The sequence below is a fragment of the Aedes aegypti genome, chromosome 2, assembly GCF_002204515.2.
Source record: "Aedes aegypti strain LVP_AGWG chromosome 2, AaegL5.0 Primary Assembly, whole genome shotgun sequence".
Taxonomy (NCBI): Eukaryota; Metazoa; Arthropoda; class Insecta; order Diptera; family Culicidae; genus Aedes; species Aedes aegypti.
This window is the reverse complement of record NC_035108.1, coordinates 144502601-144515675: the sequence shown is the minus strand read 5'-3', so window position 1 is coordinate 144515675 and position 13075 is coordinate 144502601. Positions and strand designations below refer to the sequence as shown.

Sequence of the window (13075 nt, the reverse complement as noted above, 5' to 3'; positions counted from 1 at the left end):
CGGTGTATTGTAATAATTTGTGCGGGTGCCCCAGGTCCTCTAAGGACTCCATTGAATATAGGCCTTGGGATCTTCAAGCGTCACCAATTATTAATAGATGCTTTTTTGATATGACATAGGCCCTTATCTACATGAGCCATTAAAATAAGTATTGTTATAATTTGTACCGATATTCTAGGTCCTCCAAAAAATTTTATTGAATCTGCAAACGTAATCAATGGTCTATAAGTAGTTTTTTAATATGGCACAGTCTCTTAACCATTCATTTAAAATAACGGAATATTTTATTCATTTTTACGGATGTTTTTGGTGCTCCAAGGACTCCATTGAGTAAAAGCCTTTGGATCTACGGCCATAGTAAGTGATTAGAAGATAGTTTTCAAATACTCCAAAGGCCCCTTACCATTCCTATGGGTAAACGGTGTACATATTGTATGAATTTGTGCGAATATCCTTGGTCCTCTAAGATCTTTATCGAATATGGGCATTAGGATATACAAGCGTTACCAATCATCAATAGATAGTTCTTCAATATTGCAAAGGCTTCTTGCTCTCCATATTAGCAAACGAAGTGTTGCATTGAGTTGTGTCGATTTTTTTGTACGTGAGGTGGATTGGCCACAATCATCGATGTCCAGTACAAATTTCAATGACGGCCTACTCGCCTTAATATAAGCATTACAATGTACTGATCTGTACTGATGTTCATGAATTTACTTCGTTCAACAAGTGACATCAATTGAATTTGCGTAACAACAGACTTCGATGATAGAGATTTTGGTGAATTGAATTTAAAAATGGCGTCAGACATCGATTTTCGTCAACAATATTCTCCAACCGGAGGTCGCCATCTTGGATTTCAAAATGGCGTCGGATATCGATTTTCGTCATCCCCTCGTCGTACCCGTTCCGAAAATACCCATATTGCATGAGTTTCCAACGATTATATCCAACCGGAGGTCACCATCAAAATGGCGTCGGACATTGATTTTCATCATCCCCTCGTCGTGGCCGTTCTGAAAATACCTATAATGCATGAGTTTCCTAGGATTTTTTCAAAACGGGGGTTGCCATCTCGGATTCCAAAATGGCGTCGGAGATCGATTTTCGTAATCCCCTCGTCGTGCCCGTTCCGTAAATACCCATATTGTATGGGTTTCCAACGGTTTTCCCAAACCAGAGGTCGCCATCTTGGATTCCAAAATGGCGACGGACATCGATTTTCGTCATCCCCCCCATCGTGCCCGTTCCGAAAATACCCATATTGCATGGGTTTTCCCAAACCAGAGGTCACCATCTTGGATTCCAAAATGGCGTCGGATATCGATTTTCTTCATCCCCTCGTCGTGCCCGTTCCGAAAATACCCATATTGTATGGGTTTCGAACGGTTTTTCCCAACCGGAGTTCAATAATTTCTCACAGAATTGTCAAAACTCAATTTACGCACTGCGTAAAAATGTGACGTAAATTGAGTTTACTGCGTGAAAAAAGTGAATGAAATTGAGGTAGCGTAAAATAAGACTTCGTAAATTGAGGTTTTATTGTATCATCCTAAATGCTTTGGAATGTCAAAAATCTTGTGTTTATGCAAAGTGCTAGGTGAACTTTCAAGAAATCCGCTATTTTCATGCCAAACTGGGGGTGGTCCGTCTTACCTCGGCGGGCGCTTTTACCCAGTCTTCCCCTACACTTTGAACAATTATAAAACCCGAAATGTTACTAAAATTATTACTATTCCTTTTCCTATTCCAATTCCAATTCTGATTCTGATTCGGATTCGGATTCGGACTCGGATTCGGATTCGGATTCGGATTCGGATTCGGATTCGGATTCGGATTCGGATTCGGATTCGGATTCGGATTCGGATTCGGATTCGGATTCGGATTCGGATTCGGATTCGGATTCGGATTCGGATTCGGATTCGGATTCGGATTCGGATTCGGATTCGGATTCGGATTCGGATTCGGATTCGGATTCGGATTCGGATTCGGATTCGGATTCGGATTCGGATTCGGATTCGGATTCGGATTCGGATTCGGATTCGGATTCGGATTCGGATTCGGATTCGGATTCGGATTCGGATTCGGATTCGGATTCGGATTCGGATTCGGATTCGGATTCGGATTCGGATTCGGATTCGGATTCGGATTCGGATTCGGATTCGGATTCGGATTCGGATTCGGATTCGGATTCGGATTCGGATTCGGATTCGGATTCGGATTCGGATTCGGATTCGGATTCGGATTCGGATTCGGATTCGGATTCGGATTCGGATTCGGATTCGGATTCGGATTCGGATTCGGATTCGGATTCGGATTCGGATTCGTTGATTCGGTTTATATCGGATTTACATCATACCATTTCAGCTGAAAATGTGATGATTGAAAATTTACTTATTAGTTTTGTATCATAGTTATTCCTTTCCCAACTCAAATCAATCTTCACCTAATAAGTTATGGCGAATGACCCCATGCCGTTCATACACAGCTTCCTCATTCCGATACAATAATCATCATTATCGTGTTTCATGTTGTTCGTCGAAATCGTTCACTCAGAAAAAAGATCAATCCAATCAAACTCACACAGCTGTGTTGGCACCAAAAAAGTTGTAACCTGATCCCTCTCCATAGAATAACACATGGTTACTATACTACAGATTAAAGGTTGAAGCATCGGTTACACCACCAATTGTTGCCATAGTGGATTATACACCATTTTACGAAGCAAATCAACTTCGTTTCAAATAAACCATATTTACGGATATTATAGCACCTTGATTAAACCACCAAACCAAAACCAAACGGTAACACAATCAACTCTGTTTCAATTAAATTGACACTATTTTAATCAGGATGTTCTCAAATTGAACACGCTCGAAATTAAGAATTTGACCAAAACTGGTTATGGTGATTCATATTTCCCGGGGATACGACTGTGATGATTATGGTTATTACATTTGGCCAACGCGATGCTCAGAACGAAAAATAGACTCTGTTAAGTCTCGATATTTTCCACAAAAATTTGAGTTAAAATCTTTTATATGATGTAAATGGTGTGCACTCAGGGCTTTTCATGTATATTTTTGGAATCATTCTTCTTAGCATGACCAAAATCGATGCTCTTACCCTAGTTGAACCCAGCTAAGCAGTTCACAACAATGAAAGCCGCTATGGTTTGAGTGAAATGGATCTCTTACGACGATTGTGGACGCCGTATGGTTTCTGCGGAGACCATTAAGAGAGTCATTCCACAAGCCCATTAGGCCGCTTTAATGAGTGTCGATGATAGTTAGGCATATGAGCCCATCTCGTTCCCAGTTTAGCCCCTCTAGTCATTGCATTGCAGATTATCCAATGGTAAACCCGGAGTTGGTTTCAACAAACAATGTGATTAAATTTCATTTAAAACTGGCGGTAAAACAAATAGAGTATCCAATTGATTCGCTAATTAAAATTAGATGCACCCAATTTCCTCCACAGTCCGAGTTCCACAGGAACCGGTTCAACTTATTAAGCACAATGTTAGTTAACGATAACGATGCAGCATGTCGGTCATATCCTACAATGTGGATTAGTGCAAACATATGACCCTCGTCACATTGCCCAGTGTCCAGGAATACAGAAGGAGGTTTGCAGTGCCCGCGGTTTCCAGTTCAACCACAGTGTGTCCGCACTATACGGTTTAATTTCCGCTGATGTTTCTCCCGTTACGATTAGCCCTGTATAGGACCTTGCCATAGAATCCCTTCGTTTCTGTTTGCATTGCGAAGGTTTGGGCTTCTGGTACCGGAAGTAAACTCAATTTGCGGTGAATCGATTTCTATCTACGTGGTTGAATCAGCGATTTAGATTTTGCTGGGCGTCCCTCGGTGAATATTGTGGTGATACCTAGTGGCGAGCCATTGTCAGACGGTAGTGGAGATGTTATGGCAGACGAGACCGTTCTAGGAATCGATGCATATTAGGAACCGTCCCTGAACTATGTGCCTTTTAATACAATGTGTAGCGGTGCTTCCCGAGCAACCCGAAACAAAAAACATCCCAAACGAATATCATACACACTTAGATTTTTCCACAAGCTCGGCTGTGCAAATCTCGGTTTTTCAATTTTAACCGCCGAGATTGAACATTCTATAATCTAAATTAAGCGTGTAGGGTAGCCCATTAACCTTTACAGTACTGGGCTTCGACATCAAAGTTCCAAAATTCTGTGTCTTCGCCATCGCTCGATCAATTTTAGTAAGATTTTCATGAAAAATCTCAAATAAAAGATACATTTGATTCATCCATCAAAAATTTAGGATTCGGCAATGTTCCATATTTAGGAACGAATTTATTTGTTACGGATGTTTCAAAATGAAAAATAATCAGAAAATGCAAAAAACTCCGTCAAAAAAAAAAAAAACGATGGAACATTAATCTGTTTGGTAGAATACATCACTTGTAGCGAATCTATGATAAAAGGTCGAAAGACAAAAGGTCGAATGGACAAAAGGTTGAAAGACAAAAGGTCGAAAGGACAAAAGTTCGAAGAACAAAAAAAGGGACAAAAGGTCGAAAATCTTTTTTCAAAGAAGGAACAATTTTCCACCAAGCAAATCGCTTTCGACCTTTTGTCTTCCGACCTATTGTCCTTTCAACGTTTTGTCTTTCGACCTTTTGTCCATAAACCCTTGTAGCAGCTTGAAAACTAGTGTGGTCATTAGGGAACATGGTCACCGGATATCGATGCCGGTAGGAACCCTAAAGGGTCGCTTCCAGAATATCATGCACTGATACCTTTCAATAAGCATAAGCATAAGCATTAAGCAAATTTTCTCAGAAATCCAAAAAAAAATATGAACTGGAAAAAGTTTTCCACAAAATTTTCCACTGTTAGGGAAATTCATAAAGAAAAGCTGGAAAATCTATGCCCGAACTCGCGGAAATTTTTTATTAAAATATTTTTGAGAAGGAAACTTTATAAACTTCAATTCTGGTAACTTTTAGGATGTACTTTTCTTTAGTTCCTGATCTATGGTCAATTTTGTAAAAAATGCAAAGATTTGTTTTCAAAGAAAAGGCTAATATGATCATTTTTCACAAAATTGACCATAACTCAGGAACAAAAAAAAGTACATCCTAAAAGTTACTAGAATTGAAGTTTATAAAGTTTCCTTCTCAAAAATATTTTAATAAAAAATTTCCGCGAGTTCGGGCATAGATTTTCCAGCTTTTCTTTATGAATTTCCCTAACAGTGGAAAATTTTGTGGAAAACTTTTTCCAGTTCATATTTTTTTTTGGATTTCTGAGAAAATTTGCTTAAATTTCCATATAAAAACTTTGTTTCTACAATGTTTCGTTCTTGAGTTATGATTTTTCAAAGAAAAGTCTTATATGGCACATCTGGACATTTTTCACAAAATTGGCCATAACTCAAAAACGAAAAAAAAGTGCATTCCAAAAATTTCAGTGATTAAAGCTTATAAAATTACCTTCTCGAAAATATTTTTTTGAAAATTTTGCACGAGTTCGGACATAGTTTTTCCGGCTTTTCTTTACGAATTTTCCCAACGGTGGAAAATTTTGTGGAAAACTTTTTCCAGTTCATATTTTTTTTGGATTTTTGAGAAAATTTTCTTAAATTTTCATATCAAAACTTTGTTTCTACGATGCTTCGTTCTTGAGTTATGATTTTTCAAAGTAAGTAGTGTCAAGGGAAAACAAAAAATTTCCACCTGAGTTTTCCGGAAAAATAGGCGACCCTGAATTTTTCTCAATTTTTTTTATTCATATATCCATGAGCCCTGCCTGTGGAAAAAGTTTCATGAAAATCTGAGACCCTTCGGCCCAATTTGTACGATAATAAAAAAAAATCCCCAGTTGCTACTCCGTGATTGACCAGAACAATCGAAGTTGCACAGGGAATTAATTAATGGGGCTGGGGATTAGCTTACCATTCTTCAATGTGCACAAATTGAGAGCTCAAATTTAAAAGTCAATAACGGCGCCGGCCACGTCCTTACGATCATCGGGGAAGGGAAGGAATGTTAATGTGACTACCGTTGTTACTAGAGACCGAGATCACCTCTGCATCTCCACGGTTGTCATGGAAAGGATATTGGGTTAGTGGGATAAGGTAGAGATCTGGGAGTCACCAATGTTTGGTGATGCGATCCATGATATAATCACGCCTAACCGGATTCGCGAAATAGTTTCCTAATCGAATTGTACGCCGAACAAGTGTTCGTCACTCGCCCACGCAGGAGCAAGCGACGCGATCAATAGATCAAACACTACTAACGATCCGCGGCGCTTTTTCATTTCAATGAGCGAACGACGCGCGACAAGTTTGATCCTGCCCTCATCACCCGCCCCCGGAGGAGCAAGCGTCAAGTTCGAAGGATCAAACACTACTAACAATCCGATCATTTTTCACTGCTTCACTACCGACGCGCGACATGTTTGATCCTGCCCTCATCACTCGCCCCCGTAGGAGCAAGCGTCAAGGTCGAAGGATCGAACACTACTCTATCATGCACTGATACCTTTCAATGCCTCAAAATTCATGGTTGTTCACCAAATATGAATAAATAATAAAGCAGTTCTGACAATATTCAAACACTCGGTATCAGATTCTAGTAATATATTAGATACATATGTTGGAAATTTGTTCAGATTTGTATTATATAGAAAGAAACATTTCTGCACACAGTAAACTTTGAAAAACTCTAAAACACGTAAAATTAAGGGTATTATGTCTTAGGCAATGATGTCTTTACATTTTTTCCCATCTCTCCGTAAATAAAGAATAGTATATGCATCAAGTTTGGTACCCACTTTTGACGATTTAAAAAATTTGTCGGGAAATCATGAATTGCGAACATTTGAAATATCCATGTGCATAAATGTCGTGCGAAACATGCAGATAAATTAGTTTTCCTATATAGCTTGGACACCAATTGATGTGCGAAAAATTAAAAAATTAACTTTGTGTTTTACAATTTTTTTCTGAACTAGAAATACTTGGCTGACATTACCTACGAAAATCGGATTTTTTTAAACTCTCAACGGGACATCCTCCAAACGTCATTTCTTAGAGTTCCCACCATTAAAAAGTTGAATGTTTTATCCAACCAATTGGAGGTTGAGCCACTAAGTTTTTTGACAAAGTAAAATTTAGGGATACCTTTATACCTGGCGAAAGTCGCGAAAAACTCGATGAAATGTTTTTCGCAGTTTTCGTTGTAATTTTGTGTTATTTTCTGCGTCTTTTGCAGGTCGATAAACAACAAACAAACAACAATGTGTTTCATGCGAAAAAAGTGATGAATTTATCCTTAAAAAGCGTATTGGAAGACTACCTATTTCATAACACTAAAACAGCCGTTTGATTTCAAATTTCAGCAAACGTAATGCCACGCTGTAGTTACGTGCAAATTTGAACCTTACAAATGCACATTTTTTTAATCAGCACTGAACTGAACAATAACATCTGATCAAACGTATGCAACGTATATGCAAGCATGATTGCGAGTGAATACGGCACCGCTCAAACGTCAAATTAGTGAACTCGTGCATTGGTCCATAGTTTTTCACCTAATTAATTCCATGCAAACACGTTGCAGCCCTTCAAAATTTCAACTATGAAAGAATTATGGAAATTCATTGGTCCGCTAGAAGCTAGAAGCTAGAAGCTAGAAGCTAGAAGCTAGAAGCTAGAAGCTAGAAGCTAGAAGCTAGAAGCTAGAAGCTAGAAGCTAGAAGCTAGAAGCTAGAAGCTAGAAGCTAGAAGCTAGAAGCTAGAAGCTAGAAGCTAGAAGCTAGAAGCTAGAAGCTAGAAGCTAGAAGCTAGAAGCTAGAAGCTAGAAGCTAGAAGCTAGAAGCTAGAAGCTAGAAGCTAGAAGCTAGAAGCTAGAAGCTAGAAGCTAGAAGCTAGAAGCTAGAAGCTAGAAGCTAGAAGCTAGAAGCTAGAAGCTAGAAGCTAGAAGCTAGAAGCTAGAAGCTAGAAGCTAGAAGCTAGAAGCTAGAAGCTAGAAGCTAGAAGCTAGAAGCTAGAAGCTAGAAGCTAGAAGCTAGAAGCTAGAAGCTAGAAGCTAGAAGCTAGAAGCTAGAAGCTAGAAGCTAGAAGCTAGAAGCTAGAAGCTAGAAGCTAGAAGCTAGAAGCTAGAAGCTAGAAGCTAGAAGCTAGAAGCTAGAAGCTAGAAGCTAGAAGCTAGAAGCTAGAAGCTAGAAGCTAGAAGCTAGAAGCTAGAAGCTAGAAGCTAGAAGCTAGAAGCTAGAGCTAGAGCTAGAAGCTAGAAGCTAGAAGCTAGAAGCTAGAAGCTAGAAGCTAGAAGCTAGAGGCTAGAAGCTAGAAGCTAGAAGCTAGAAGCTAGAAGCTAGAAGCTAGAAGCTAGAAGCTAGAAGCTAGAAGCAAGAAGCTAGAAGCTAGAAGCTAGAAGCTAGAAGCTAGAAGCTAGAAGCAAGAAGATAGAAGCTAGAAGCTAGAAACTAGAAGCTTGAAGCCAACCATATGCCGAGAAGCGTCGATTCATATCTGTGGGGCACTGAAAACCAAACTACAGTCATGAATCCAAGATAAGTCGATTCCAAAACGCCGAAACGTGCTTTCACTAACGCACCATTCGTTTACCTCGCAGATAAATTATTGTTATAATGTCTGATCTATAATACGACCCGATTTGATCAATAATAAAGATCCTCCTCTTTAACTGGCCCACATCTGTGGGATGGGACACTTTTTGATAAATACTCGTTAGTTTTGAGGTGTGTTCCCGAAAACAACTATATTGTGCAGCGCTCGAGAGGATATTTCGTTTTGTACAACGTCATCACGATTTTGATTCAAATTTTATTCTGAAAAAATACTATTAGCTGATCCATAACTATGGGGTGACTGTACATATATAAACAAGTTCGAATAAAAAGTTTAATTTTACATATAAAGGTATCGACCGTGACAATAAGGTATATTTAATTTGTTATCCGGCATATCGGTCTGTTTTGCTCAAAGTAATAGGGAGCAAGCAATGAAAACTAGATTGATAGGTACCATAAGGGAACGGCGAGTGAAATTGGATTTAGATGTTGAAGAGAGTATACAATATGAAACAGTATTACTCGATTCGTCCTTCTTTCTGGCTAATGTCCCCATGGGAACGGCTTGGCGTGTTGTTCGAATAACACTGCCAAGCCAGCCAAGAGGCTTTTTCAACATCTAAATCAAATTTCTATCGCCGTTTTATTATGGTACTTATCCATCTAGTTTTCATTGCTTTCTTCTAATTGCTCCCTATAACTTTGAGCAAAACAGACCGACACGCCGAATACAATCTTACAGAATGGGCTTCGTGGCCGTGCGGTTAGTGTCGTCAGGCAATGAGCGTATCGTGTCATGGGGTGTGGGTTCGATTCCCGCTGCAGCCATTGAAACTTTTCGTGAGGAATGTTTCTCGGCTGTACCATTGGAGCATGCTTGTCCGTTGTCTAGTGTTAAGTTACAGTTTGTGCAGCTAAATGGCTTAAGACGGTGTCCGTGTTTTTTTTTTAAGAATCATAAGGAGGATTACCACAAACACCTCAGTATGAATTTCATACCTGAAATGGATTATAACAAATGTTAGGCAGATCCTTAGGCAGAATAATGACATACACACTTTTAAACAGGATTCTATCATAAATTTCTCGAAAAAAATTGTCATGATTCTCCCATAATGTTCAGCATGATTATCACTCGATCTCAAGATTATAAAGTGTTCAAATAAGTTTTTTTTGGGGTTTCTACGAAATGCTAAGAAAAGTTTACTCAGACTCCAGCACAGGATTTTCGCAACAACCGGCAGTATGAAACCTTTTGTGTTCAGTAGATCATATTCACATGATACAGTCAACCCTCCATGAGTCAATATTGAAGGGACCATCGACTCATGGAAATATCGAGTCATGGAACAGCAATGCTATGGAAAGCCGTTTGAGGGGACCATCGTAGTAACCATGAAATTTGATTTTCAATATGGTTCCAGAGTTGATATCGAGTAATGGAACATCGACTCATGGAGGTTTAACTGTAGATGATTTACTTGTCCAAATTGATTCAAAACATATGAAAAACAATTCATTTTCCTTATAATGAGAACTCCCATACACCTAATTCGGCCAGGGCACTCCATATTTGGCCACTCTCATGAGAAATCAATGCGATTGGTCAATTTAGGAAGCGAAGATAAATCTCTGGTGGAAACTGGTTCCGTTGGCCTATATTGACCAACGGGATTTTCAAAGCGAAAAAATGGTTATAGCTCAGTTCAGAGATTTATACACATAATATGAATTGAAAGCTTGCATTTAACATATTTGTAGTATAAATACGGCTGCCCATTTAATTTTTATTGACATTTTCTCTTAGGCTGGCCAAAACCGGAGCTTTAACCTTAAGTTTATTTTTACAGAAGCTTCCATTTTTCACATAATTTAAATTTGATTTTTTTTTCTATGTATCTTCATACCATATCAATAGATATATTTGAAAAGTTTGCTTACCGTTTTCCAGCTCTTGTAACACAACCTCTCAGCCACTCAGCCTCAATAATAACATTTGGTTTTGAAAATACATCTTCTTTTATGCTTACCTGAAATGAAAAAGAGAAAAAACAAATAATGGTTGAAATGGTTGAAAACATCAAGGATCAATACTTTTAGAAAATGAAAGCTTTAAATGACGATGAATATCGTTCATATATATGCAAAAAATATGGAATCTGCGTTCAAAAGTTATAGCAATAGAAGTTCTTAGTTCCCTGAAACAAAGCCATGACAATTATTTTAGTTGACTGAACCAAGAGCATCAGTGTTAGTATGTTATTCTAATACACATTACGTTAGAACATACTTAAAAAAAAATCAAACTCAAACCTTCTGTACACATCGTAGTCCTCCTCATCATCGTCGTCCTGCTCATCTTCCTGCATGTGATGATGAAGATGATGGCGGTGCAAATCATGATGATGCCGATGCTGATGATGATCCCCATCCAGCACACTATACTCATCGTCATCGTTTCCCACTCCACTCATTTCGTCCAGTTCGTATTCGACCGCGTAACTTATTTCATCGTCACTATCGTCATTCCCAGCCGTGTCCCCATTGCCAAACCCGAAGCCCCAGAACGATGCCGGTGGACTACTGGGAGTGAGCAAACTTGGCGAGGACACCACCCCCTCATTCGTTCCATCTGCGGCATCCTTTATAGCTATCATAGGGCCGTTATCTCCACGTCGACGAACCAGCTCGGTATCATCAATAACGATTTTAATTTGTGGAACAGCCTCCATCCCTACGGTTCCGTTAGCATCCGGTAATTGTCCTTCGCCACTTGCGACAGCGTGACGGTAATTATTGTTTTGATTAGGTTTGTTATTGCAATTGGTGCTGGCACTGTTCGGTAGATGGTGTTGCTGTTGCGGTTTTAGCATACGTGGAACTTTATTCTCATTGTTGCCATTCCGAGTCGACTCAGTTGCGTTGATGATATTCAAGGATTCACTTTTTGTACCGTTCACAACCGGCAATGAGAGCGACGGTCTTCGACGCGGTTTTAGCCCTTTATCGAGCGTCATCGAGTCACGATTCGGTGTTGGTTCAGAGATTTGCAGACCAAGGATATGCTAGCAAACTGCGTTCGAGACTGATGGATTTACAAAACAGTAGAAATGGTGATGTGGAAAGCGTTCGGTTAACATTGTTCATTGGATTTTGGCCATATTTTGAGAGTTCTTCTAACATTGGGTTCATTTGGATGAAAATTGAGATTGCACAAACCCTTCAAAGTTTGTATGGGGGTTGGGGCAATAGAAATATTAGTAGTAGAACGCTAGTAGCGCTGATGTCACAAAACTGATTTTAATTATTATTACCTTTAATTATGGTTTTTCATTGTTTGTTCAATGCCTTGTTGTTGTTTATGTTTTTATAATTGATTTGACACCTTGATGCCCGGTTCTCAGGCTGTCAATTCGTGGCAAACTAGATGTTGGTAACACGAACAGCAGCGACATTAGCATTCCTAGGTTAATGCTTCTACTGTTGGGGCTCTAATATTTCCCACTTAGCTGGTTTTCACCGTTGCTGTAGTTTTTTGGTCCAATTGTATACTGCCCATGAAGGCATAACTGTCCCATATGGAAAAAGTAGGCTTTGAGACAAAAGCATTCAAAGTATGAAGTTTGTCTTCTCATTCATATATTCATGTTTTTTTAAATATATTTCTGCTGGCCATATCTATTGATCTTGCACAGATAACTCATTTTGCTTTTATTATTAGCCAAAAATATAAACTTGAACATAGTTCACTTTTCGCAGTTGCTGTGGAGGTTGAAAATATTTAAAAAAAGATGGCTCGAAAATCCATACGGAACAGTTACGCTTTTATGGGCAGTATAACAGTTCAAAAAAATAAACCACCTAAATTAGAACAAATTTCTTCCGCTTCCACCGCAATTCGGTATAAATTCCAACTCAAATAAATTTGTCATAAATTTAACATCAGCTCTCGTGCAAGAAACAAACCAAGAACATTTTTGGGGCAGTCTGTGATTACTGCTTGTGATCAACCAAGATTTTATTTTCTCGAAGTCCGCGATGTATTTCTGAAACGACGTTATGCAATTTTTTTCAGAGATCTTTTTTTTAACAGGTCCAGAGAAAGTAGTAACTTCTTCAATGATTTCTTAAAAAATGTCACCAAGAAATATGTAAGATATTTTTTCAGTAATTTTTCCAATGACACCTCCAGAGACTTCTCTTAGAATTCTTCCACGTATTCCTTGAGAGATTCTTACGAGAATTCTTAAAAGAACTCCTCCAGGATGACACCAGGGATTTCTCCTGATGTTTTTTTTTCCAAAGAATGCATAATGTTTTTTCAGATACTCTTTTAAGAATTACTTCACGGCTATTTCTCAAGCAATTTGTGTTAGAAAATTCCAGCACGAAATAATGCAGAGATACACGCAGAGCCTTTTCCAAAGATTCAAAAAGTAATCCTTCCGAGGATGCTCACAGAGATTCTTCCAGGGTTCTAACAAGGACTCCTTC

The 13075-nt window shown here is 38.8% G+C and overlaps 1 protein-coding gene across 3 annotated transcripts in view; it reads right to left on the bottom strand.

Moving 5' to 3' along the window:
* Positions 1–11610, bottom strand: part of LOC5563832 (potassium voltage-gated channel subfamily KQT member 1) — a 435691-nt gene extending 424081 nt beyond the window's left edge. For 2 of the 3 annotated variants that reach the window (XM_021842612.1, XM_021842611.1), the window contains exon 1: positions 10895–11553. In XM_021842612.1, the coding sequence (XP_021698304.1) occupies positions 10895–11454 (560 nt within the window). In that variant the 5' untranslated portion in view covers positions 11455–11553. Of the gene's footprint in view, positions 1–10894 lie in introns of all 3 variants that reach the window. The other variant, XM_021842610.1, reaches the window with a different exon arrangement.
* Positions 11611–13075: the final 1465 nt, after the last annotated feature.